Here is a 27,005-nt window from a genome sequence, read left to right as displayed (position 1 = left end):
ACGACACTGGCGAGGGCTTTCGGGCGTGGCCTAGGACGGGCAGCTCCGGGGGCCGCGCTTTCACATCGGAAACAAAACAGCGGCTGGTCTGGAAGTAACCTGGATTGCGAGCGAGTGGCGGCTGCGGCGACGGGAAAAGTACGTGCGTGGTGGGGAGTCCGGGGAGAAAGTAACGCACCGCGGACACGGGAGACCGCGGGCAGGGCCCGGCCTTTTGTCCCTGCCCGGGCCGCGGAGCCGCTGTCCTCGAGGGTGAGGGGCGGGGGTGCGGCCGGGTTGGGACCGAGGGACCCCGCATGGGACACGAGGAGGGACGGCCGGTTTCTCGGGCTCCGGGTGCGTCGCGCGGTAAGGTTGAAGAAAGATTCCCTTCGAGCTTTGGTACGGAAATGCTTTTTTCCCGAAGACATCTCCAGGCGCAGGTGCCTTGGGCTGGGGTTGACCCGTCTTGAGTGGAGCAGGGAAAAGAGGAAGCTCTTTGGGCTGGGTCGGGTTGAGCAACTGGTCAAACTGTGCCTCACCCCTGAAGTGTGTCCTTGTGCGGAAGCGAGTGGCACTCAGGGCTAAGTTCCTCAGTCTCACGTTCGAGGCGGAAAACGGGGTCTGTCGCGAGGCGTGCATGTCTAGTGCTTACATGTGTTTGCTTTTTCTTACCTCTTAGGTTCTTTTCAAATGTGTGGCACTGTTATGGTCAGAGCTTTGCTTTAGGCACATTAATCTGGTAGTAGAGGCTGGGATGGTGAGAGAATTAAGGTGACTTTTGCATAATTCAGATGAGATATAATGAGAGTTCCGCCTGCGACGGTGGCAGAGGTTTAGAAAAAAGAAATATAAACAGGACGTGGGAACCAGTTGAGGAGCAAGGAATAAAGTGTAAAGTTGACTAGGAGGTTTTAAGTTTAGAGAATAGGAGGGACGTTCTCAGAAATAAGGAAATTAGGAGGAAAGAACCAGAGAGGAAGACAAGGAAGTGGCTTGAAAGTATTACTTTTGAAGTGTCAGCAGTTGAAAATGTCTTGTGGGCAGGACTGGAGCTGTAAATATTTGTCACTTAAATAGATTTACCAGTCGATGTTGGAGCAATGGAGGAGATGTCTAAGTGAAAAGGACAGACACTACTTAGGAGCACTTATAATGAGGGGGTGGAAGAAGGGAGAGGAGCCAGCTGAGGAGAATGAGTGTGGTGGGAGGAGAACAACCATAGTGCAGTGTCACAAAAGCTGAGAAAGAGAGGAAGCTTCAGGAAGGAAAAGATTGTCAGGGATTTTGAATATTAGATCTGGTGTAGCAGAAAGAACTGAAGATTTAGAGCAGCACTCTCCAGTAGAAATATATACTGTACATAAATGTTATTTCAGATTCTCTAATAAACATTTTTTTTCTTTTTTTTAGCTCAAACACAAGTGTCTGAATTTTTCTTCTTTTTCTTTTTTTTAGCCCAAACACAAGTAATAAACATTTTTTAAAGATAAAAAGAAACAGGTGAAATTAATTTGAATATATTAACATAATAATATATTTATTTTAACCCAATATACTTGACAGCTTTATTTCAGTATTTAATCAATGTAAAAATTTGTTTGTCTTCCCCTGTAGATAGTAAGGTCCTTAAAAACAGAAGCAGTATCTGATTTAATAGTATCCCTAGTACCCATCACAGTGTCTGGTTGTGTGGAAGAAACCCAATAAGTGTTTGCTGATTAAAGGGTATTAATGTTTCCTTTTCACAATGCCTTTGTACCATTTCTTGTTAAAGCTGATTCAAAGCAAAAGAAAGAATGCAGACAATACTGAATATAACCAGTGATTTGTAAATTAATTAGATGTAAGTAATCATTTTTTCATTAAAAATTAGTTGTATTCTGTCCATTTCCACAGAGAATATGAGACAATGATTCGAAGTAATCATACCTTCCTTGTAGAGCCATTGAAATTAAATAACTTATTGGGAAAGATTTTTTAAATAATTATACAGAGGTTGATAATACAGGACTGTAGTCCCATATACACAATTCTGAAATCCAAAAACTCATGAAAACCAAAAATTTTTTCATAACTAATTTGACAGCAAAATCTGACCTGTACCTAGTTGTGTCTTTTTTAATGTAATTTAAAAGAATGCGTGTTTTTCACTATAGATTGAATAATGTGTTTGATTTTGTGGTTCTAGCTAAGATCCAGTGGGGGCATTATACAACATAAGGTATTTGCATCATATTACCTTTACAAAATCCAAAAAATTGTGAATTCTAAACACATTTAGTCCTAATGGTTTCACATAAGGGATTCTGGATTTGTAATTATAAGTCTTTGTTCATTTTTATTGCATCTTCTGAGCCAACATAACCATTATTTAAAAACAAGTTGCTATAGTAACTCTACATTACAGACCTTACCCAAACTTAGAGTCTTAGAACATTTGTTCTCATGCAAGGCTTTGCATCAAGGTGTAGATCAGAGGGGACGATTCTTATCTGCACGTCTTATTCTTGGATAGTGGCTACTCAAGGTAAGCTCTTCTCAACAGAAGTGCAAGAAGGTAAGGCCAGTTGCACAAGCGTAGTTCAAATGTCCTCTTCTGCCACATCTGTTGCGATCAAATTTATCAAAGCAAGTCATATGATCATGCCCAAAGGCTTGGGGGTGGATAGTAGACTGCACCCACTATGAGGCCAAAGCAAGACACAAAGCCAAGCCCAACATCACTGTAGAGAAATATATTCCCTCCCTTGGGGAGGCTGGGGGAGGGAGTGACTATTTGCTGAATAATAATTTAATCTACCACAGATGGTTCACAGAGGTGGAGTGGGATGGAAGGAGGAAAAAAAAATCAAATAGAATGTATCACTCACTATCCTTGCTCTTTTTAGTGTCTACCGCTTTCACAAAGGCTTTTTTAGGGTTAGGGAAATGATTTGCTCCTAGTCTCTTAAAACTCAGAGGATTATTTTCAGGATGTATTTCTAAAGTTTTAAATTAATTTTAAATTATTTTTTTAGTTTCAATTAAAGAATGTAGTTTAGAGTTTGGTTACATTTACTGTTGGATGTGAACATTTAATAAGTCAAGTAGAGGCTTTTCTAGTCCATCCATACAATCAGAACTTGGGCTGCCTGTTGAGGGAGAAACTGTCAAAGTAACACCAAGGCTGGTTAAATACTTTTGTAGAAAATGATTAAATCACAAGCTCTTTTGTGCTTGAAAACTTCTTAGCATTGCAATGCAGATGCAGCAAAAAATACTGTTAGCATTTTTCTAAGTGAAAGAGTAACAAATCAAGTGGCTTAGAGATGTTAAAGCAAGACAGAAGCCCTCTGTGCTAGAGAGCATGATTAAGTCTTATGAAGATGTTTTTCTAGAGTGCAAATTTTGTTTATGTATTATCTCTGAGAGTGAAAAAAGAAAATTATCAATCATAAAGTAACTACATTCTCTAGGAGTTTGAGGTTTAGTTGTTACCTTGGGATATAGTGAGAGAAAAAATGTGCTTTTCTGTTGGCGCTTGAATGGGATTTTTAATAAACTTGAATTCTAAGCATTGCTTCTGTGATACTTTTTGAAGTGCCAGTGGGTAGAGGATTTTCTGGTTAGACAGACTTTTCTGTTCAGCACATCTAAGCTTGGAGATTATGGGTAGTCTGCTGGGGCATTTTCAGTCTCTTTGTATGTAATATAAAAAAATCCTAGTTGCCCATCAGAGGAGGATTTCTTTTTCCTTTTGTCTGATTGAGCAAGTGTCTTGAGAGAAGGAAATGATAGCAGTGAATTTATGTGTTGTGCTCTGTCAGTCTTCAGCAGGTTGCCAGAGAGCAGAAACACCGAAGTCATTTCTGTCCCTACTCCCACTCCCTCTGCAATCCAGGTCACATGAAAGAGCCTTACTTCGGAGTAACTCTTTTGTGTTCACAGGGCTCAGCTAAGAATGTTATAAAATCTACTAGTGTCTTTTGCCACGCTGCTTGAACAGTGGGGTCATTGACCTTCTCCATGCAATCATCAATTGTTGTCAGCTGTTACTGGACCAAAATCAAATCAAGCTTTGCCTGTGCCTTTCTTTGTACCAACAGCGTTTATTTGTTCACCAGGCCTGACTGAGACCTAGCCCTGTTGCCTGCTTCTGCTTCCTACTGAGCTCCATGTAAAGAGCAGCTCTTCTAGGGAGGCTCACCCTGTAGCACTGTGATCTTCAGAGCATCAAGGGAGGCGTGAGATTTCTGTGGGCCAACTGGAAAAGACCTGGGCTGGGCATCAGACCTGAGTTCTGGAAACAGCATTCCAGAACCGTAACTGCTTAGGCACATTCCTTCAGCTTTCCTGAGGTTTTTTACATGTTAATACAGATTCCTCATGAGCGTTTTTTGGTTGTTTGTTTGTTCTTTTTTTTAAAGAATCTAATGCAATAATGGATGTGAAAAGAACTTTGAAGATAGGATTGGGACATGCTAAAATGACGAATATATTATTGATGATTCTTACAGGATTTGTCTGAGAAAGCTCCAGTGTAGTAATCAGCTTGTATGATTTCATGTCATAGCTGAACAGATCCTATGAGCATAAAGGTAAAAATGGAAACTACTTAAATTAAAATGACCAGATTCTCATTATAGCTTATACTGTAAAAATAAATATGTACATACATACATGCTAGGAGTGTATATTGGGAATGCTTTTGGCACTTCAATTTTTAATTTATAGTTAGAGCATTAATTAAAATTTAAGATCTCAGCAGTAGTTTTACTAGTAATAAAAATCAGCTCAATGTACCTTAATCCTCATTCCTATAAACTCCTAGAGACCAGGGATAGAGTTTTATACAGAGGTAATATAGTGTAATATGTGAATTCCAACTCCTTGCTTGCCAAATGTGACCTTAACTAAGTTAGTTAACTTTTGTGTGCCACATTGTTTGATCTGTAAAGTGGGTAAAGTGAACATAATAAATTATTAAATCCCCTAAGTTTCTGTCTCTGAGTTTTGCATGTAAGTTGACAGTGTCTCTCTCTTTAGTGAATGGATAATCACTTTTCTTATTTAGTATTATTTTATTTATGCCAAATTTATAGTGTAAGATTATACTGATCTTATTTCGTGCATGGATAATTGCTTCTCATATTTTGCCTGTAAATGTAATACACTTTATTTACTTACCTTCTATTTACTTTTGCTTGCATTGCCCTTTTTTGTCTTTTGTTTCATTTGGCTGATACCCTCTTGTTTACTTGTTTTGTTTCTGAGGGATCATATGAGAATATTAATAAGATTTCTAAGGGTTTTTCTATACTAGAGTATACTTTAAATGATAGGAATAGTTTTCAGCGCAGCCAGTAGAGGTAACTGATAAGAACTTTTTCTCTTTGACATCTTGTGGCATTTCTGGGTTACCTAAAGAAGTAGGTGCTGTACTAAATGTTTTTGTGGAAAGGAAGGGCTAAATATGTACTCTGTTTACTCATCAATAATGCTACGCTGTTAAAATTTCAACTAGTCAGCTTTTAAAAATCTAGAAGCTTAGGTCAAAACATTTACTTTGAATACTTACTGTACTTCAAAAATATAACTATTTCTATTGGAGTCCACTCTCTTTTTTTGGGTGTGCTAATATACATACAGATGCTCCTCTACTTATGATGTGGTTGCATCCCAGTAAACCCATCGTAAGTAAGTTGCAAATGCATTTAATACACCTAACCTACCGAACATCATAGCTTGGCCTAGCCTACCTTAAACATGCTCAGAATGCTTACATTCGCCTACAGTTGGGCAAAATCATCTAGCACAAAGCTTACTGTATAATAAATGTTGAATGTCTGATGTAATTTATTGAATACTGAAAGTGGAAAACAGAATGGGTATTTGGGTAATCAAAGTACAGTTTCTACTGAGTGCACATTGCTTTTGCATCATAGTAAATCCAGAAAGTCCTAAGTCAAACTGCTGTCAGGCACCATCTGTATTGCCAAATCTTAGTTTTATCCATATTAAAAGACAGGAATAATCCTAAATATAGGTTTATTCCTACAGAAATTTATTTGAATTTTTAAATTGAAGTATAATATGATAATGCGCACAGAGCATAAGACTACAGCTCAGTGAATTTTCACAAACTGAATGAATCCCCGTTGTAACTAGCACCCAGATTAAGAAACAGAATATTACTGATACCCCAGAAGCTTTCCATGTCCGTTTCAGTGAGTAAGCACCCCAAAGAGTAACTGTTGTCTGTATTTGTATTCTTAATTCACTTTGTTTTTTTTAATGATTTTACATTATGTCTTTAGTTCATATTGGTTTACAATTCCCTGATCCCATTCCAGCTGACTATGAGCTGAAGGGGAGGGGAGGAGAAAGACGGACATGGTGTATAAAAGGGTGTGGGATAGCATGGAAAGCCTAACTTGGTAAAAATTTGTCATGATTTGAATGATCCCAATGTAGGTAGTTAAGGGCTAATGTGAACTTGATACCTTTATTGGAGGAAAAAATTGCTTTGTGCGTTTTTGATGAAAAGTCATTAGAAGAAAAAAAGTGGAATATTTAGAGGATAGAGGATCATGAAGTGTTAAAAGTGGAAGTGAAACAGGACATTGACAAAATGCTTTTTTATGTAAATGTGCACAATAATGTTTTAGATACTATATATTAATTAGAATACTGCTTGGGTGTATACACAGATTTTTCCCTTCTAGATTTCTGAAGACTCTATGAAAAGGAAAAGTTGGAATCATGAAGAATTGGCTGATGGAGGCTAGGTGTGGTGGCTCATGCCTGTAATCCCAGCACTTTGGGAGGCTGAGGATCACATGAAGCTAGGAATTTGAGACCAGACTGGACAACATAGTGAGACCCCATCTCTAAAAAAAAAAAAATTAGCTGGGCATGGTGGCACATGCCTGTAGTTCTAGCTACGCAGGAGACTAAGGCAGGGGGATTGCTGAGCCCAGGAGTTTGAGACTAGTGAGCTATGATCATGCCACTGTACTCCAGCCTGGGCAGCAGCATGAGACCTTGTCTCCAAAAATAAAAAGTAAAAAGAATCGGTTGATGGAAATTAAGATAGGCAAATGGGAATGTGGCCCCCCAGGAGGGTGAACTCTTAGAGACATAGCCGTAGAACCATGTCTGTAAAAAACGGCAATGCCAGGACACAGAGGAGAGACGTGAAGCTGAGAGTCCGGAGTCAAGAGTCTGCGATTCTTGTCCTTGTCTGCCTTAATTGTGTGGTCTTAAGCAAGTCACTGAACTTCTCTGGGTCCCCTTCTGTTTTTGTAAAATAGGTATGTTACCTGTTCACTTTGCCTTGAGGTATTGTGTTAAGGATAAGATGAGATGATAGAATTTTACAAAATTGAAAGCACTAAACAAAATACTTTTATGGATACAAAAATCAGGTTAGACTGGTCAGCATGGAAAAAGGAATGTCAAGAACATTCCTTAAGATCATTCAGCTCTCTTTGCTCTACATCTGAAATCATTAAGTATTTTTGTGATTGAAAATATTTGGTGTCTCAAGTGGATCTACTCATTGCTAAAGAGTTACTGTGAGCTGACAATAAGTTTGTCATTTAATTGAAGGTCATGGCAAATTAATACATTTCTGGTTTACAAATTGGTCTTTTAAGTATTAATCAAATCAGGTGTGGGTGAATTTGCTAAGATTTAACCAACAATGAATGACCTGGCAAAATCCTATTTCAGACCTAATCCAGGAACCTACAAGTGACAACAGCCCTCGAGATCCTTAGATAGCTTGGCCTGGAGGAGAACACATGAAAGAAAGGTTTGTTTCTGCTGAGTATAATTTATGAAAATGTTTAAAAAAAATAAAAGTGTAATAATATACAAAGTTCTGTTTTCTTTTTCGCTTTTCAGAACCCCAAGAGGCTTTGTTTTCTGTGAAAAAGTATTTCTATACGGTTGCTCCAATGACAGAATTACCTGCACCTTTGTCCTACTTTCAGAATGCACAGATGTCCGAGGATAACCACCTGAGCAATACTGTACGTAGCCAGGTACCGTGTCCGCCTCTAAAACTGCCCTTGCCAGACTGGATTCGGTTGTCATCCCCCTTCACTTCCAAGAGATGCTCAGGGGGCTGAGTAGGCTTTCTCTACCTAATTTATATATTTGTTGAACTTGAACTGAGTGCTGGGGGACTCAAGGCTATTCAAGAAATAAGTGTTGATATAGTTCCTACGTGGCTCAGGTATCACCCCCTCTGTTGAAGCCTTCTCCAACTTCTTGAGGTGTATAGCACCTCATAGTTCACATTGTTTATTCTTTTATTTGTCTTGCTCTTGCTCTTCTACAGGCTGAGTACATTTTATTTATCTTTTTCAATACCTAGCACAGTTCCTGACAGTGCTCAGTAAATGTTCATTGACAGGATGATTGCACAATCTAGAGGTTCTGAGAGTTCAAAGGAGGGAATCAGGAAGGAGTATAATCTGTGCCATGGGACGAAGAGATTGTTCAGCAGCTACACACACAGACATCAGATGTGCCTACAACCCTGTTAGCTGCTCATTACATACTGGGTGCAGACTTCACAGATGTCCTGTGAGATGACTGGAGAATCAGTAGGATTTTTAGATGTGGAGCCAGAATGGGGAAAACACAAGGCCAACTATAAGCTATGCAGGTGGCACTAGGGCGTGGAGGAGTTGAACTTTACTCTATTCGGACCAGAGGGCAGAGCTAGGAACGGTGATGAAAGTTACCAGGCAACAGGTTTTGGATCAGTAAAAAGAATTTTCTCACAATTATAGTATGTCTGAAAGACTATGTGCTGCCTTATGGACTAGTGTGTACTTATCATAAAGCAGTCTCAGAAGGCTGAAAGACCATTAGCCAGATCTGCAGAGGATTAGTCTATGGAATGGGCAGTTGGAATATAGCACTCAATGGCCCGGAAGTTCCCTTTACACATTGAAGATTTAGGATTCTCACTTTTCCTATCTGTAAAATGATTTACTAGATAATCTCAAAATTCTCTTCCAACTCAAAAGTTTTGATGTGATGTGACTAGACGTTGGAGTAGCCAGTTGTTCTGGTTTGCCTGATACTAGAGATTCTGAAACATGGGACTGTTCTAAAACTGGGACAGTTCTGAGCAAAATAGGATTGAGTTGGTTACCCTACCAGAAGTACAGTGAAATTGAAATCATTTTGGATTTGAGTCTATTCAATTAGTTGACTTTCTTGTGTAACCTCAAGTATCTTTACAGTTGTATATTGTTAATATTCCAGTAGAAGATAATATCTAAAGCGTTTTTCTTATTCCAGAGGTCAAAGGTTGACCTTAGCTTCATTTCTTCAACTCTCAGCAGAAACAGTGATGGGCTGCTATATATCACCTAGAGAATAGGTTTTCATTTTGTTGGCTGTAATCTCATTCACAGAAAAGGGATTTGAAGTTTGATGAGAGTAGTCAAGAGAGCTAAAAATAGTCTTTGTTTTTTTAAACTAAATATGTATTTCTCACATTTTTGTTGTATAATGTTTCTAGTGTATACAGAAAAGTATGGCAAATAATACAAGAACCAATGTACCTATCACCCAACTTTATTATACTTTAATATCTTGTCTTATTTGCTCTGTATACCTTGTTTTTAAAGATTATCTTCACTGTTTTTTCTGTTTTTATTTATTGATGCTACACTAAATGAAATCCTAACTAAACAAAATTTTGCATTTAATTTGAAAAGAGAGACTAATTACATGACAACAAAAAAATTGCAGTTAAAATTGAAGTGCCCCTCCCCCATTCCCATTCCTCTTTTCCCAGGATAGTTACTATTTGGGTGGTTACCATGCTTACTACATATATTTCTGTACATAAATAATATATAAGGTTATATAATAGTACTTTGCATGTTTTTAAACTTTATATTTAAAAAGTGTGTGCATGTCTAAGTTGTAGAAGAAAGTTCCCGCATTTTTGAAATTTGTATGTGTAGGTATATATTGCAGAAGAGACATCCCCATGTTTTTGCAATTTATGTGTCTATAGATGCATGTAGTTCTAGTGCATTCATTTTTTTCTTCTTTTGTGAATATGTAAAAATTATATACTCTGTTCACAAATTCTTGGTAATTTCCAGTTTTTCAAAATAACCAACAGTGCTGCAATGACATTCTGATTCCTTAATCCTAGTGTAGTTATGTGAGTTTCTCAAAGATAGTTGCTACAATTGGGTATGTGGATCTTAAACTATTAGAGACTGCCACGATGCTTGCCAAAGTGGTTATACATCAAGAGTGTATTGCATACTGGGCGAGGTGGCTCATACCTATAATCCTAGCACTCTTGAGAGGCCGAGTGGGAGGATCGTTTGAGGACTGGAGTTCAAGACCAGCCTGACCATGTCTACTAAAAATAGAAGAAAATAGCTGGGTGTGGTGTTGTGCTCCTGGAGTCCCAGCTATTCAGGAGGCTGAGGCAGAAGGATTGCTTGAGCCCAGGAGTTTGAGGTTGCTGTGAGCTAAGCTGATGCTATGGTACTCTAGCCTCTGCAACAGAGCAAGATTCTGTCTGGAAACAAACAAACAAAACCCAAAATACCAGTGTATTGCAGTGTCTATTCTTTAATATCCTTGCCAGTTCTTGGTGTTATCTGACTTACTATGTATCAATCTGATGAGCTTAAAATATATCTGCTATTATTTTAATTGTATTTCCCTAATTGCTAATAAGATTGAACTTTTTTTCTTACGCTTATTGGCCATTTGTATTTTTTATGAATTGCCTGTTTGTGTTCTTTGTCCATTTTTCTATTGGTTGTCTGTGTTTTTCTTACTGATTTCATACAAATATATATTTTAGGGGGTTGGCTATACACTTTTCAAATATTTTCTCCCAGTCTGTAGCTCTAGTTTGTTTATGGTGTACAGTTTAAATATTTTAAGTAAGTGAATTATTCTTTTCTTTTAAAAATTAAATTTATTTGTATTTTTTCAGTTAAAAATAGTTTAAGAAAAATATGCAGTATAGGCCAGGCACGGTGGCTCACGCCTGGTCCTAGCACTCTGGGAGGCTGAGGCGGGAGGATGGCTTGAGGTCAGGAGTTCAAGACCAGCCTGAGCAAGGGCAAGACCTCGTCTCTACTAAAAATAGAAAGAAATTATCTGGACAACTAAAAATATATATAGAAAAAATTAGCCAGGCATGGTGGCGCATGCCTGTAGTACCAGCTATTCAGGAGGCTGAGGCAGAAAGATTGCTTGAACCCAGGAGTTTGAGGTTGCTGTGAGCTAGGCTGACGCCACGGCACTCTAGCCTGGGCAACAGAGTGAGACTCTGTCTCAAAAGAAAAAAAAAAAAGAAAGAAAAGAAAAATGTGCAGTATAGATTGGCTGCACTGAATATGAAGAAAGCTTTCCATATCTTATGTAGACTGAGATAAACTACTATACTAGCAACTGCTGTGTAGTGAGCCAATGTTCAGCTCTCCATCTTTGTCTTACATCTATACCGGGAAAATAAGAGAAGAAAAATGTGGGTGATCTTGGTGATTTTCCCCTTTTATTTTCCAAATGTTTCATAATATAGTTGTCTTACAATTTTAACAAAAACTATTTTGAAAAAGTGAGATATTTTTTAAATATGAGGAAGAGTCACACAAATGCAGTATGCTACCTAGGGAATCTATGGAAAGCAGGCAAGCATTTAAGGTTTTCCATGATGATTGACTAAAATAGGTGAGTTAGAACAGCTGATGTAAAAGAAATCAAAGAAGGCTGATAGCATGGGGCCTTTGAGAGCACCCTCATTGGCAATTGAAGTTTGTATTATGCCCTCTTCATCAGTGAAAGCTTCAGTATGTCTGTTAGTCTCCATTTTAAAAGACTGAAATGTTTATAATGCTTTATGGAAATTTTTCATTAAAAATTACTAAAAAGTTTATATTTACCCAAGTTTGATTATCTGGAAAACTAATCTGTATAAAACATCTTAATTTCTGCCAATGCCAGATGAGAGATATGGTTGCATTGGTCTCACCTTTTCACTTTTTGGAATTTTCTACTTTTTTTTTTTCTTTTTTTTTTTTTTTTGAGACAGAGTCTCACTTTGTTGCCCGGGCTAGAGTAGTGAGTGCCGTGGCATCAGCCTAGCTCACAGCAACCTGACTCCTGGGCTTAAGGGATCCTACTGCCTCAGCCTCCCGAGTAGCTGGGACTACAGGCATGAGCCACCATGCCCGGCTAATTTTTTTGTATATATATTTTTAGTTGGCCAGATAATTTCTTTCTATTTTTAGTAGAGACGGGGTCTCACTCTTGCTCAGGCTGGTCTCGAACTCCTGACCTCGAGCGATCCACCCGCCTCGGCCTCCCAGAGCTAGGATTATAGGCGTGAGCCACCGCGCCTGGCCTGGAATTTTCTACTTTTTTATGCTCTTTAATTCCATCTAGGTTGTAAATTCCCTGAAGGCAGAACTTTATTCATGTTTCTGAGCTGCCTTTAGAGTTTATTGGTTACCAAGTATCTCTAAACGAGCTCAATACAAATCTCCCAGCAAAAGAACAAAGGTGTTTTGGGTTTTTTCCTCATGTTAGCAAGAGAAAGTTTAGGTTTTATACCTACAAATAAAAGTCTGAAGTGAATCACATCGCTTGACTAAGGACATCAGCTTCCATGTGAGTGTCTCTGGGCCCCATGTTCCCTGGGAACTTCCTTAGCCATCTTACGCCACTGCTCTTGCTGCCACTTACATCTGCACTGCTTTCACTGTGTGGAGCAGAGCTACAGTTTTTATGTAGAACTGTCAAATGATAGCTTGACATGTCATAAGAATCAAATGGAGAATCCATTTTATTATATTTTTCCTCAGGAACATGTGTTCTGCTTCTTTAGAGATGTCATTCAGTTCAAGATTTTACTGGTTTCCATTCATTTACCCTCTGCCTCTACCTAGAAGCTGGTATAGACTTCATGTTTGTTTTTGCCATTGGTTGGCTATATCTTGTGGGCTGCAGTCCCCAACCCCCAGGCCGTGGACGAGTACCAGTCCGTGGCCTGTTAGGAACTGGGCCGCACAGCAGGAAGTGAGTGGCAGATGAGCCAGTGAAGCTTTATCTGTATTTACAGCCACTCTCCATCTCTCACATTCCAGCCTCAGCTTTGGCTCCTGTCAGATCATTCACTGTCTCCCATCACCCCCAGATGGGACCGTCTAGTTTCAGGAAAACAACCTCAGAGTTCACACTGATTCTGCATTATGGCGAGTTGTATAATTATTTTATTATGTATTACAACATAATAATAGAAATAAAGTGCACAAATAAATGTAATGTGCTTGAATCATCCTGAAACCATCCCTCCCCCCGCCGACACACACACACTCTCTTACCCTGGTCCATGGAAAAATTGTCTTCCATGAAACCAGTCCCTGGTGCCAAAAATCTTGGGGACTGCTGTCTATAGGGACTGGATACTAGAAAGTAGACTAATGATTCTGAAAAAAGGCAAAGTTTATAAGTTGTGAAATAACTGAAATTCTTTGTTTCCTAACCATGTCGTATAGATTGGATATTTAAGTAACTCTAACAAGAACATTGCTTATTTTTCTATAGTTTGTAATCTATCACAATCCTTTTTTTTTTTTTTTTTTTTTTTGAGACAGAGTCTCACTTTGTTGTCTAGGCTAGAGTGAGTGCTGTGGCGTCAGCCTAGCTCACAGCAACCTCAAACTCCTGGGCTTAAGCGATCCTACTGCCTCAGCCTCCCGAGTAGCTGGGACTACAGGCATGTGCCACCATGCCTGGCTAATTTTTGCTATATATATTTTAGTTGGCCAGATAATTTCTTTCTATTTTTTTAGTAGAGACGGGGTCTCGCTCTTGCTCAGGCTGGTCTCCAACTCCTGACCTTGAGCGATCCACCCGCCTCGGCCTCCCAGAGTGCTAGGATTACAGGCGTGAGCTACCGCACCCGGCCTATCATAATCCTTTGATTTACTTTCACTATACCAATTAAGTAATTTGTAGCATTTTATTTTTCTGTAGCAAAAATTTTGACATGTAGAGCTCTTTTTCCTTGGCCTTTTATAATCCTTTGCCAGAGGTAGCCTCCATTTCATTTCTACTGACATTACAAGAATACACTAAAACTAGAGAAAATTGAAAATATAAACTTCAGAATAGTGAAAATTCATGTTTTTGATTTGGTATAGGTTTATATCTTTTATGTGGATTAACTGAGACTTTTTTGTTTGTTTGTTTTTCTATGGTATAAAATAGTAAATTTTTTTGAAGTAAGCCTAAACTAACTTATATTGTTAAGTTAGTCTTTTTTTTTTTTTTTTCCCCAGACAGAGTCTCGCTCTGTTGCCCGGGCTAGAGTGCCGTGGCATCAGTCTAGCTCACAGCAACCTCAAACTCTTGGGCTCAAGCAATCCTCCCACCTCAGCCTCCAAGAGTGCTAGGATTACAGGCATGAGCCACCATACCGGCCTGGCCTCTTAAGTTAGTCTTACAGTAAGTCTTAGACCATGGTTTTCAAACCTTAGTGTGCCTTAGTGTCCCTGGAGATTTTGTTAAAACAAATTCTCTGGCCCCAATCCCAGAGTTCTTGATCTTGTAGGTCTGGGATGGGGCCAGAGAATTTGCATTTCTGACCAGTTCTCAGGTCTTGCCAATGCTTCTGATCCAGGAACCATCGTTTGAGAATAGTTGTATTTGAATAAAGAAATAAAGGGAAAGCCAGGCTTGATGGTGTGTACTTGTAGTCCCAGCTACTAGGGAGGCTGAGGTGGGGAGAATTGCTTGAGCCCAGTAGTTGAAGACCATTGTGAGCAACATAGCAAGGCCCCATCTCAAAACAAAATTTAAGAAAAAAGGAAAGAAGAAATAAAGGGAAAGTAACATTAGAGAAAAATGTTTAGATTTATATATTGAATACTCAGTATTTTTTCATACTAATTTATTCTGACCCACATTTTCTAGTGCTTAAGGAAATAGTCAATAGCCTTTTTGATCTAGAATAGAATATAATCATTTAACTAAAAAAGAAGCCTTAAAGTAGTAATTAATCATTGAAAGACTAATAATGATTCCCTATATAAAAGCAATTGCTGAAGAACATTTGTATAAATCTACTACCTTTAGCTGCTGAATTTACAACATTAAAATGTGTCTGATCTTTATAAGTGAAGGTCATATATTATATAATATCTTTTCAGAATTCAAAGCATTAAATGTGAAGAACTTTATTAAGTTGTTAGCAAATCAGAGTGGCAGAACTGGCTTCATTTTTTAGATGGTGGTAGGTCACTTTTTGACTGTAAGAAATCTATAAAATTAAACAGAAAACAAATCTATAAACTACTTAATGGACCTTGAGGAGAAAAAAATAAGTGAAAGTGGTGATCTAAATTTAAACTAAATCAGATCCACAGGGCCAGTCAGCTTTTGACAGTGTTATTGTACTGTTGATAGCAATGAATTTGTTTTCCCAGCTATGTCAAAGTAAAGTATGGAGAAAAGGAACTTAAAATCTTGGTGACCTCCAAAGGAACATGCTAGCTTTTGCGTGAGAATCAAGTCAGAAATCTTAGGCACAGATCTTAATGATTTGTTAAGAAACACTAGGCTCAAGCCTAACACAACAGCCCCCTAAAAAATATTATCTCTAACCAGTTAGGTCAACTGTTCAGGGAGATGACGGCTGCCTTTGGCATTAGAGTAATGCTTAAACCTCTAACTCCAGGGAATCACGAAGCTTGGGCAGGTGCCGGATGGAGTTCTGCATGTTGTTGAAACACATATGGCCTGTGATTAATAAATGTTTTCAAATTTTCCACTTAACTTGCCAGTTCTTTGGTTAAGCTACTCTTCTAGCTCTGTCCTACAGTGCAGGCTTAGGAGCTGCACATTTCTAATTCTAGAAATCCAGACACTATCCATAAAGTCTTACAGGTTTGATACTTTTTCTTATAAACTTAAGTGTGGCAAAAACTGCCATGAACAAAGTCAAATAACAAACTAGGGCAAAGGCTTGTGATGCATAATGACAGATATTCCCTAATACACAACAGAATTCTTACAAAGTCAAAAGGAACATGAACAACTCAAACATTAACAAAGAATACAAACAATATGTATAGAAGAAGAAATATAAATGTCAATAAATATATGAAAAGCCTAGTTAATCAACCTTACTAATAATCAGAGACAAAAGTTAAAACTTGATTTTTCCCCTATCAGTGAGTAAAGATTGATACCCATTGCTACTGAGTGTGTGGAGAAAGTCTTTCTCATATGCTGTTCGTGGGAGTTAAATTAGTATTTATTTGGAGGGAGGTTGTCAGTTAAATCTACAAATACACATGCCTTCTGGAGATAATTTAGCAATTAATCTAATCTGACTTAGCATTTCAACTAGTAGAAATTTATCCCATAAAAACATTACCACAAGAATTTTTATTGAAGCTTTATTAATATAACAGTGAGAATTTGGAGATGATATAAATCTTTTATCATTGGGGCATTAGTTACTTATGGTTTACCCAATTAGTAGTATAACGAAATGGCTAACAGTAGGATCTCTTGGCTAAACTGTTTTCAATTCAAATCTCCACTCTAGAATTTCTTAGTGCTATGATCTTTGGCAAATTATCTGGCCTTGCTAAGCTTCAGTTTCTTTATCTGTTAAATGAAGTCTATAATAAACTTAGGGCTTTATTTACATTAAATAAGATCCACCCAAAGTGCTTATCATACTTCAATAAATATTAACAATTATTATCAAAATTGTCATTATTACCGTGCTCCCATTGTAATATTTAAGATTAAGGTATATCTATATGTCAGGCATAGAAAGGTATTCAATATATTAATAAGTGATTAAGCAAATTGATGAATATGGTTTTTAAAAAATCTAAACATGCATCACATTGCTCACCATGTTCATATTGTAGGACAGGGGATTAGGGAGGGTACTTTCTATGTTATAAACAATTACAGAAATAAACACTAAAAAAAGGGAGAAAACAGGTTTAAAAAAATACAAAAAGAACCACGCAGGTATTATACTATATTAAAAATGCTGCCAGAATTTTTGCTGCTTGAGAAGTAACTTCCACAGGCTGTGGGTGGCTTGACCTGTACTTGCATTAAGGGGAAGGGAGAAAATTAAAATGAAGCCCCTGACTTAATGCTGCGGGAACTGTGAGGAATCTGGCTTCATAGGAACTCACTTCCCACATACTCACCACTTCCCATAGGACCCCGCCCTCTCTGAAACTTACAACATTTATATAGTGAGTCATCCTTCCCTTTGTCACTGAAATGAAATCATTTATAATGGCTACAACACTGGTTTTTCTTAACCTTAAAAATAAAAACCTTTAAGGGCAAAGCAATGGAGACAGTTGAAAGATCAGTGGTTGATCAGTGTTTAGGGAGGAGGGAAAGGGATAAATTATGAAGCACAGAAGATTTTTTTAGGGCAGTGAAATTATTCTGTATGATACTGTAATGGTAGATACATGTCATTGTATACTTATCCAAACCTGTAGAATGTATGCCACGAGGAGTGAATCCTAAGATAAACTATGGACTTTGGGTGATAACAAAGTGTTGATGTAGGTTCATCAGTTGGAACAAATGTACCACTCTGGTGCGTGATGTTGATAGTAGGAGAGGCTGGGGGTAGGCAGGAGGATCGCTTGAGCCCAGGAGTTTGAGGTTGCTGTGAGCTAGGCTGACGCCATGGCACTCTAGCCTGGGCAACAGAGTGAGACTCTGTCTTAAAAAAAAAAAAAAAAGCCTGCTGGAACTTTGATTGAGATTACATTGAATCTATAGATAAATTTAGGGGGGACTTGGTAGAAGATGTCAATCTTAACAATATTGAGTCTTCCAATCTGGAAACATAACATAGTTCTATGTTTATTTAGGTCTTCATTTTTTTAATTTTTATTTTTTTTTACTTTTCCCAGGTAGTACATCAAGTGACAAGGTCTTTTTTTTAACAAAAAAAATTTTAGGTTGGTCTGAGTGCAGTGGTGTTTACAACTAACTGATCACAACCAGTTACAGATTCCTTTGTTCCTTCTCCACTACCACTGCTTCACTTGACCAGCCTTTAAGAAATAATAGGCCGGCGCGGTGGCTCACGCCTGTAATTCTAGCCCTCTGGGAGGCCAAGGCCAGTGGACTGCTTGAGGTCAGGAGTTCGAGACCAGCCTCAGCAAGAGCGAGACCCCGTCTCTACTAAAAATAAAAAGAAATTATCTGGCCAACTAAAATATATATATAGAAAAAAAATTAGCCAGGCATGGTGGCACATGCCTGTAGTCCCAGCTACTGGGGAGGCTGAGGCAGTAGGATCGCTTAAGCCCAGGAGTTTGAGGTTGCTGTGAGCTAGGCTAACGCCACGGCACTCACTCTAGCCCGGGCAACACAGCGAGACTCTGTCTTCAAAAAAAAAAAAAAAGAAAGAAAGAAAGAAATAATAGATTTTTTTTTTTTTTTTTTTTTTTTAAGACAGAGTCTCGCTCTGTTGCCTAGGCTAGAGTGAGTGCCATGGCGTCCTCCTAGTGCACAGCAACCTCAAACTCCTGGGCTCAAGCGATCCTTCTGCCTCAGCCTCCCGAGTAGCTGGGGCTACAGGCATGCGCCACGATGCCTGGCTAATTTTTTCTATATATTTTTAGTTGTGCATATAATTTCTTTCTATTTTTAGTAGAGACGGGGTCTTGCTCTTGCTCAGGCTGGTCTCGAACTCCTGAGCTGAAAGGATCTGCCCGCCTCAGCCTCCCAAGTGCTAGGATTACAGGCGTGAGCTACCACACCCGGCCTATTTTTTTAAATAAATAAATAAATTTTAAGTTGTAGCAAATAACACATAACAAAACACTTATTTTTATTTTTCTGAGACAGAGTCTTACTCTGTTGCCCAGGCTAGAGTGCCGTGGCATCAGCCTAGCTCACAGCAACCTCAAACTCCTGAGCTCTAGTGATCCTCCTGTCTCAGCCTCCCCAATAGCTGGGACTACAGGCATGTGTCACAATGCCCAGCTAATTTCTTTCTATTTTTAGTAGAGATGGAGTCTCACTCTTGCTCAGGCTGGTCTCAAACTCCTGACCTCAAGGGATCCTCCCGCCTTGGCCCCCCTGAGTGCTAGGATTACAGGTGTGAGCCACCATGCCCAGCCCATAACAAAACATTTAAAATTTACAATCTTAACCATTTTTAAGTATACAGTTAGGTAGTATTAGCTATATTCACATTGTCATACAACAGATCTCTAGAACTTTTTCAACTTTCAAAACTGAAACTCTATACCCAGCTTTCCATTTTCCCCTTCCTTCAGCTCCTGGCAATCACAATTATTCTTTCTGTTCATAGGAGTCTGACAACTTTAAATACTTCCTATCAATAAAATCATACAGTATTTGTCTTTTTGTGACTTGCTTATTTCATAGCATAACTCCCTTAAGGTTCATACATATTGTAGCATGTGACAGGATTTCCTTCTTTTTAAAGGCCAAATAATATTCTATCACATATATGTACCACATTTTCTTTATTTATCTGTCAGTAAACATTTGAGTTACTTCCACCTCTTGCTATACTAAATAATGGCACGGTGAACATGGGTATGCACATATCTCTCTGAAATCCTGCTTTTAACTCAGTTTCTTTTTGATACATACCCAGAAATGGGATTGCTGGATCATACGGTAATTCTATTTTTAATTTTTGGGGAAACCTATGTATTGTTTTCCATAGTGGCTGCACCATTTTACATTTCCACCAATAGTGCCCAAGGGTTTGTTTCTTCACATCATCATTTCCACTTGTTATTTTCTTTCTTTTGATAGTGACCATCCTAAGGAGTGTGAGGTGATATGTAGTTTTGATTTGCATATGTAGTGATATGTAGTTTTGATTTGCATTTCTCTAATGATTAGTGATATAGAGCATCTTTTCCTATGCTCTTTGGCCATTTGTATATCTTCTTTGGAGAAATATCTATTCAAGTCCTTTGCTTATTTAAAAAAAATAGGTTTTTTTTTACTATTGAATTGTTTTTTGTAAGTTCTGGATATTAATCTCACCATGTATACGATTTACACATTTTTCTCCAATTCTGAAGGTTATCTTTTCACTCTGTTGATTGTTTCCTGTGATACATAGAAGTTTTTAAGTTTGGTGTTGTCCCATGTCTATTTTTGCTTTTGTTCTTTCATTTCTCTTAGCAGTATTTTGTAATTTTCAGTGTACAGGATATTTGGGCATCCCTCAGGTTCAATAATTCACTAGAAGGACTCATAGAACTCAGAAAAGCTGTTATATTCAAAGTTATAGTTTATTACAGTGAAAGGATACAGATTAAAATTAGCAAAAGAAAAAGACACATAGAGCAGGGTCCAGGAGACACCAGGTACAAGCTTCTCCCAGTGGAGCACAGGCACAATCCTCTCCCAGGGGATTTGTGCCAACAGTGCTTAATTCTGGCAATAATGTGTGACAACACACTTGGAATACTGCCAACCAGGAAAGTTCCCCGAGCCTTGGTGTCTACATCAGACGTGGCTGACCTTAGTGCTCTATTTCTTCCAGAGGCCAAGCTGATACCGTATGACCCAGGACCCCCACCAGATCGCATTGTTAGCAGAAACTGGCTGGCATGATCCAAGGCCTCATGTAAACAAAGACAGTCTGAACAGGCAGGATATTCCAAGGACTTAGAGCTCATCTTCCAGGAGCTCAGCAGGGGCCACGTCTTTTATTGGCATGTGCAGGGTTTGGATGTTGATCCTTCGACTGTACAACAGACCTGTGCATCATCCTTCAGGTCTCAGTTTACACATTACTTCTTCAGTCAGGTATTTTCTTTGTCTTTTCCCTTTTCCCTTTCTTTTTTTTTTTTTTTTTTTTTTGAGAAGGAGTCTTGTTCTGTTACCTGGGCTAGAGTGCCATGGTGTCAGCCTAGCTCACAGCAACTTCAAACTCCTGGGCTCAAGCCATTCTCCTGCCTCAGCCTCCCGAGGAGCTGGGATTATGGTTGCGCACCACCACGCCTGGCTAATTTTTTTGTTTTGAGTAGAGACGGTCTCGCTCTTGCTCAGCCTGGTCTTGAACTCCCAACCTCAAGCGATCCTCCCACCTGGACCTCCCAGAGTGCTAGGATTACAGGCGTGAGCCGCCACGCCTGGCCTCAGACAGGTGTTTTCTGTCCACACTATCTAAAAGCAGTCCCATCCCAGGTATTCTGTATTATGTCACCCTGTTTATTACTTTTAGAGTACTATCCCAGTGTATGATTACCTTGTTTATTATCTGTCTCCCTGTTTGAAAGCAGTTCATGAGGGCAGGAACCTTATCTGTCTTATTTACTACTGTATCCCTGGCACCAAGCACAGTGTCTTGCACATAGCTGGTGTTTACTACTTTTTTCCCAGTGGGGGTTTTTCTAGTGAAAATCAGAAAACCTGCTAGACAAATTCTAAAAGAGCTGTAACACTTATTTTTTAAATTAATATAGTAATTAGTACTTAGGAACTAAGAATATCATAAGCCAAATACAAAAATGGCAAAGGAAATTAATAATTAGTTCATGAAAAAGTACTCAACCTTCCTGATAATAAGAGAAATAGAAATTTAAATTATACTGAGATCCGCTATTTCACCTATCAGATTGGTAAAAATCCAAGCACTTGCTAACATAAAGGTGTGATGAATTAGGCGGTCTCCTATATTGCTGTGTCTCTAAACTGGTGCAATCCATAGGGAGGGCAGTTTGACAACATACATCAGAATTTGAAATGCAAATACACTTTGACTTAGCAATTATACTTGAGGAGATTTACCTTAACAGTATGCCCACACACATTAAATAACTTATAGGGTGCATTCATTGCAGCATTGTTTATATGGCAAAAAATTGGAAACAAGTTAAGTGTTCATCATTAGGGGATTGGCTAAATAAATTGTGATACATTTATAAACTGAGTATGTAGCTGGTTAAAAAAAATTTTTTTTTTTTTTTTTTGAGGCAGGGTCTTGCTTTGTCACCCAGGCTAGAGTATAGTGGCATCATCATAGCTCACTGCAGTCTCAGACTCCTGGGCTCAAGCCATTCTCCTCCCTCAGCTTCCTGAGTAGTTGGGACTACAGGCTCATGCCACCACTCCTGGCTAATTTTATTTTTTGTAGACATGGGGTCTGGCTGTGTTGTCCAGGGTAAACAATTTTTTTTTAAAGAATGAGGATGTTCTTTATGTACAGATGTGTAAAAAATTTCTAAGATACATAGTTAAGTGAAGAAAGCAAAGTGCAGTGCAGTACATTTACTGAACTAATATTTGTATGAAAAGGGGGAATGAGAATGTCTTTTTTTTTTTTTTTTTTGAGACAGTCTCACTTTGTCACCCTGTCTAAAGTGCAGTGGTATCATTGTAGTTCACTGCAACCTCAAACTCCAGGGTTCAAGTGACCCTCCTGCCTCAGTCTCCAAAGTAGCTGGCACTGTAGTTGTATGCCACAACACCCAAAAACATAGTTTTAAAAATAGTATCCAAAGTACTACAAAGAGAAAGAATTTGTGTATGTGAGAGAGAGAAAAGAGAAGGAGAGAGAGAGAGAGTGTGTGTGTGTGTGTTACTGGTAAACAGTGCTCTAGTATCCCATTATCAGCCTCAGGGGCAGGACAGGGTTGGTTGGCTAATGTTCATTATAAACCAGAATAGCCAGTTGAGGACTGTGAATGAGCATATGATTGCCTCTTTCATGCTAGACTTACCTAATGAAACTGTTCATATGGCCTGATAGGATGGTTGTGGTGCCATAGAAAGAACACAAGTTTTGAAGCAAGAGACTGGAATTTGATTCCTGCCTCTACTGCTTTCTGGTTGTTAGATTTTAGACAAGTTACTTTTGTGTTCATCTACCAAAATCTCTCAAGATATAAAAAGAATAAATGAAATAATGTGACAGTACTTTGTAAATTATCAAACACTATCTAAAGAGAGCTATTATTCCATGTATTTTAGTTTATATTGAACATTAATCAGTCCACCAAGTTGGTCAGAAGTGTATTGTTGAACATTAAATTGCAGATATAACATTCTTAGCAGATGGCTTAGTTAACCCCTTCTCTGGGAAAATAGTATGAATTCTGTCAATTCTCCTGCTCCTCTGCTATCTGTCACACCATGTCCCTGTCCTCCAGACGTCACTTTCCTCATAACTATTTCCATCCTACTGGACTTTGGCCACTCTAGTGACTTGGGTTCAGCAAAAATTATCTTTCTTGATGGGTGGTATATATATTTTTACCTTTTATGCTTTGGAATAGTTGCCTTTCCATTCTATATAGGGTTTGGATCTTCATAAATATTTTCTCTGTGAGGTCTAACAGTTACCTCCTGACCTCCAGAGTGAGGAGGAGGGCACCCATGCCTTTATAAGGCCAGTTCCTCTGTCTCTTGTCCCCTCTGTCTTTGTCTGTTTTGTGTTGCTATAACAGGACACCACAGACTGTGTAATTTATAAAGAAAAGAAGTTTATTTGGCTTACAGTTCTCAAAGCTGAGAAGTCAAAGGGCATGGCACCAGCATCTGGTGAAAGTCATCCTCCTGGTTTGTAGGCAGACAGGCAAGAGAGCACATGCAGGAAAGAGCTTGCTTTTATAACAAAACCACTCCCACGATAACTAACCCACTCCTGCAATAATGGCATTACAGGTTGAATATCCCTAATCCCCAAATCTGAAATCCCAGTGCTCCCAAATCGAAAACTTTTTGAGCACCAACATGATGCTTAAAGGAAATACTCCTTGGAGGATTTCGGATTTTGGGTTTTCGGATTCAGTATCCTCAGCCAGTAAGTATAACGAAAATATTCCAAAATCCAAAGTCTGAAACACTTCTGGTACCAAACATTTCAGATAAGGGATACTCAACCTGTAATCCATTCATGAGGGCTCCGCCTCCCAAAGACCCCACCATTTAACACCACCACAATGGCAACCAAGTTTCAACACATGAACTTTTGGGGGACATATTCAAACTATAGCATCCTCCTTTTAGTCCCTACGCTATTCCAGTAGTTATCATCCCTGTTTCATATGTTCAATCTCTTCCTCTAAATTTTAAGTCTACACTTTGACCTGACAAGTATGTTCAAGTCTCTAACAGCTCTAAAATAACTTGAAAAAGTTTTTATACCTCTCTGTTGTCAGACCTTTAAAACTTTTTTTTTGTTTTGGCTTCAAAGAATGATTGCCTTTACTTTCTCAATTTTCATTCATTTTCCAGTCCATTCTGATTTATGATCTGACTTCCCTCTTCACTGTTTTAGTTTTGTAAAAAGCTTGGCGATCTTCCCATTGCCAAACTCAGTGGCTTTTTAGCCCTTATCCTGCCTGCCTGTTGACCAACGGTTAATGACACCTTCTTGAATTGTGCTCCGCGTTTGGCTTCTGTGTTATGTACATTTCTGGGTTTTCTTTCCTCTCCCCTATTCCTTTAATGTCTTTTGCTGGTTTTCTCCCATCGTCTGCTGCTTAGGTTTAGAGGTTATTTACATTTCTCTCCTTGGTCATCTTCTCACTCTATATTTTTCCTTCCATAACTGTTTATATTACATTAATGACCAACAAGTCCACGCGGTTCATATTTTTATCTATACTCTCCTTGACATTTCATCATTTATGAGGCTATAGAGACTAATGACTTCCTCCAAACTCTTCTGAGCTTGAAATTTATATTGCTAACTGCCTTTGGACTTTCCTGCCTGGTTGTAGGTACTTCAGATTCACCTATATCTCTAAGCAAAATATTTTCTACTCTCTTCCAGCCTGCTTATCTTGTGTTCCCTATCCCTATCAATGCCTGGGTTTGAACCCAGATCAGAATTTCAGTATTGCCACAGCAGAATACCTGGAACATAGTAAAATTTTGATAATTATTTGTGGGATGAATATATTGAAAGTGAAATGAAAGAGAATCCTCAGCCCACACTGAGTCTGCAGAGCTCCCATTTTGTCTTGGGAATAGCAAATTAAGAGGTGGTTAAGAACCTGATTTCTGGAGTCAGGCTGACGTGGGTTCAAGCTCTTTCTGTAACATTCACTATCTGTGGCTGTTTCCTCACCTGTAAAGTGGTGATGATGGGATGGATGACTGTGAGAATTGACACATTGACTGCCGCATTAGAAAAAAAATTTTTTTCTCTGGGACCAGTGTTTTATTAAAACAAAACGATCCTTTCTAGTGTGTTATTTTGTATTGTTTTCTTTGTGTGAGTTATATGTAACACAATCCATGTTTTTAGAATTAAATTGTCAATATTAATTGTAACAATAAGAACATCAACAAGTAAGATTTTCATGAACCAACTGCAGGGTTTTGCTTCACGAGGCCCCCAGGTTCAAAACTAGCCTGACTTAAATACAAGTCACATTGCAGTCAATGTGTTAAATGTAAAGCACATGTCACAGTCCCTAGTGCATTGTAATCATTCTAAGCAGTTATTAAATGTGGAATGTACTTTTAATGAATACTAGTAATACTCTATAGTAGTATGTAGTTATACTATGTAGTGAAAAATGAGATATGAGAGTGGCTTCTTCTCAAATGATCTTCCTACCAGAACCCTAGCTTAAACTAATGTCATGTGACCAGCAACAGTGACTGTCAGTCTGCTTTCATCTATTTACTTATCTAAGAGGAGAGGAGTGCTGGTTTTTTGGTCATGTGTTATTTTTATCATTGTTGTTGTTATTGCTCTTATTATTCATCCTACCCTTTACAAAAACTGAATTGTAAGATATGAACAGTGATATCAATAACAGAAGTTGAACTGGAAGAATAGGAAAAGATAAACCCAAGATAAGGATAAAAGTAACAAAACAGTGTCTGGATTAAAGTTCTGAGGAAAGTGGAATCTAAGAAAGATTCTAATTTCATTCATCAAGTATTTATTGTTCTCTTACTCTGTATGGGGCCTGGTTGAGGGGTGGGGAAGGTAGAGATATGGGCCATCACAATTGTTTAAGGCCTGGTTTCTCTCTCTGAAGATTTTTTTAATTGCATAAATTTTTGAAATAATTCTAGCTTTACATGCAATTGTAAAAAATAATATAGAGAGATCCCTTGAACATCACTACAAGGATTTTAAAGTCCTATTAATAATGAAGGTAAGATAGTTCCTTTGTAACTGGTATGAAACCATGGTTAGAAAATACTAAATGAATTTGAAAAAAGTGCTATTACTCTGCCTGCAGCTATAGCTAATAAAGAAGGTTTTTTGCAGGTGTCAGTATTTTAGTCAAACTTCAAAGGGTGAGTACAATTGTTGTATTAGGTTGAGAATGGACGGGGAGAGTGAGGTAAAGGAGGCCCAGATAAAAGGGAAGGCGTGAGTGCCTTCAGGGAACAATGGTAAATAATCTAGACTTAAACTGCACACTTCCTGTAAATTGGTTCTTTCTTCCCTCACGTTTTTTAGAACTCAAGTATTGATGGGTCTGTTGTTAATCCCAGGTCTAACTGTTACATTTTCTGTTTTTGATATAGAATACCTTGTTTCTGCTGAGAGTCTGATTTACTGAGAAATTTTTTCTTGTGCTTTTAGAATGACAATAGAGAACAGCAGGACCATGGCGACAGGCGGAGACTTGGCAACCCTGAGCCATTATCTAATGGACGACCGCAGGGTAACTCTGGGCCTGTGGTGGAGCAAGATGAGGAAGAAGATGAGGAGCTGACATTGAAATATGGCGCCAAGCATGTGATCATGCTCTTTGTCCCTGTGACTCTCTGTATGGTGGTGGTTGTGGCTACCATCAAATCAGTCAGCTTTTATACCCGGAAGGATGGGCAGCTGTACGTATGAGTGTATATTTTGTTATTCTTAAGGCCAGTATGGCTTTTCTCACAGCGCATCATCATCACCTTAAAGGCCTCTGTGCTAAAGGGGCATGGCAGCTAGAGAGTCCATCTTCTCTGATGGCCAGAAGCAGTTGAGAGAGTGAGGGGTTATAAGTAGAGAA

General features: G+C 38.6%; 1 protein-coding gene and 1 non-coding gene across 6 annotated transcripts in view; one reads left to right on the top strand and one right to left on the bottom strand.

Annotated features, from left to right (window-relative positions):
• Positions 1-27,005, top strand: part of PSEN1 (presenilin 1) — a 64,136-nt gene continuing 37,131 nt past the window's right edge. Inside the window, exons 1-5 of one of the 5 annotated variants that reach the window (XM_045564388.1) lie at positions 1-138; positions 4,479-4,559; positions 7,696-7,777; positions 7,870-8,009; positions 26,588-26,838. In XM_045564388.1, coding sequence (XP_045420344.1) covers positions 7,923-8,009; positions 26,588-26,838 — 338 coding nt within the window. In that variant the 5' untranslated portion in view covers positions 1-138; positions 4,479-4,559; positions 7,696-7,777; positions 7,870-7,922. Of the gene's footprint in view, positions 139-4,478; positions 4,560-7,693; positions 7,778-7,869; positions 8,010-26,587; positions 26,839-27,005 lie in introns of those variants that run through there. The other 4 variants (XM_045564407.1, XM_045564380.1, XM_045564416.1 and 1 more) reach the window with 4 other exon arrangements.
• LOC123631253 lies at positions 21,413-21,475 on the bottom strand. The gene has a single exon (XR_006733097.1). It is a non-coding gene; the product is annotated as a U7 small nuclear RNA (small nuclear RNA).

The sequence above is a fragment of the Lemur catta genome, chromosome 1, assembly GCF_020740605.2.
Source record: "Lemur catta isolate mLemCat1 chromosome 1, mLemCat1.pri, whole genome shotgun sequence".
Taxonomy (NCBI): Eukaryota; Metazoa; Chordata; class Mammalia; order Primates; family Lemuridae; genus Lemur; species Lemur catta.
Note: the sequence above shows the minus strand (reverse complement) of the source record. Positions and strands in the feature narration are given on the sequence as shown.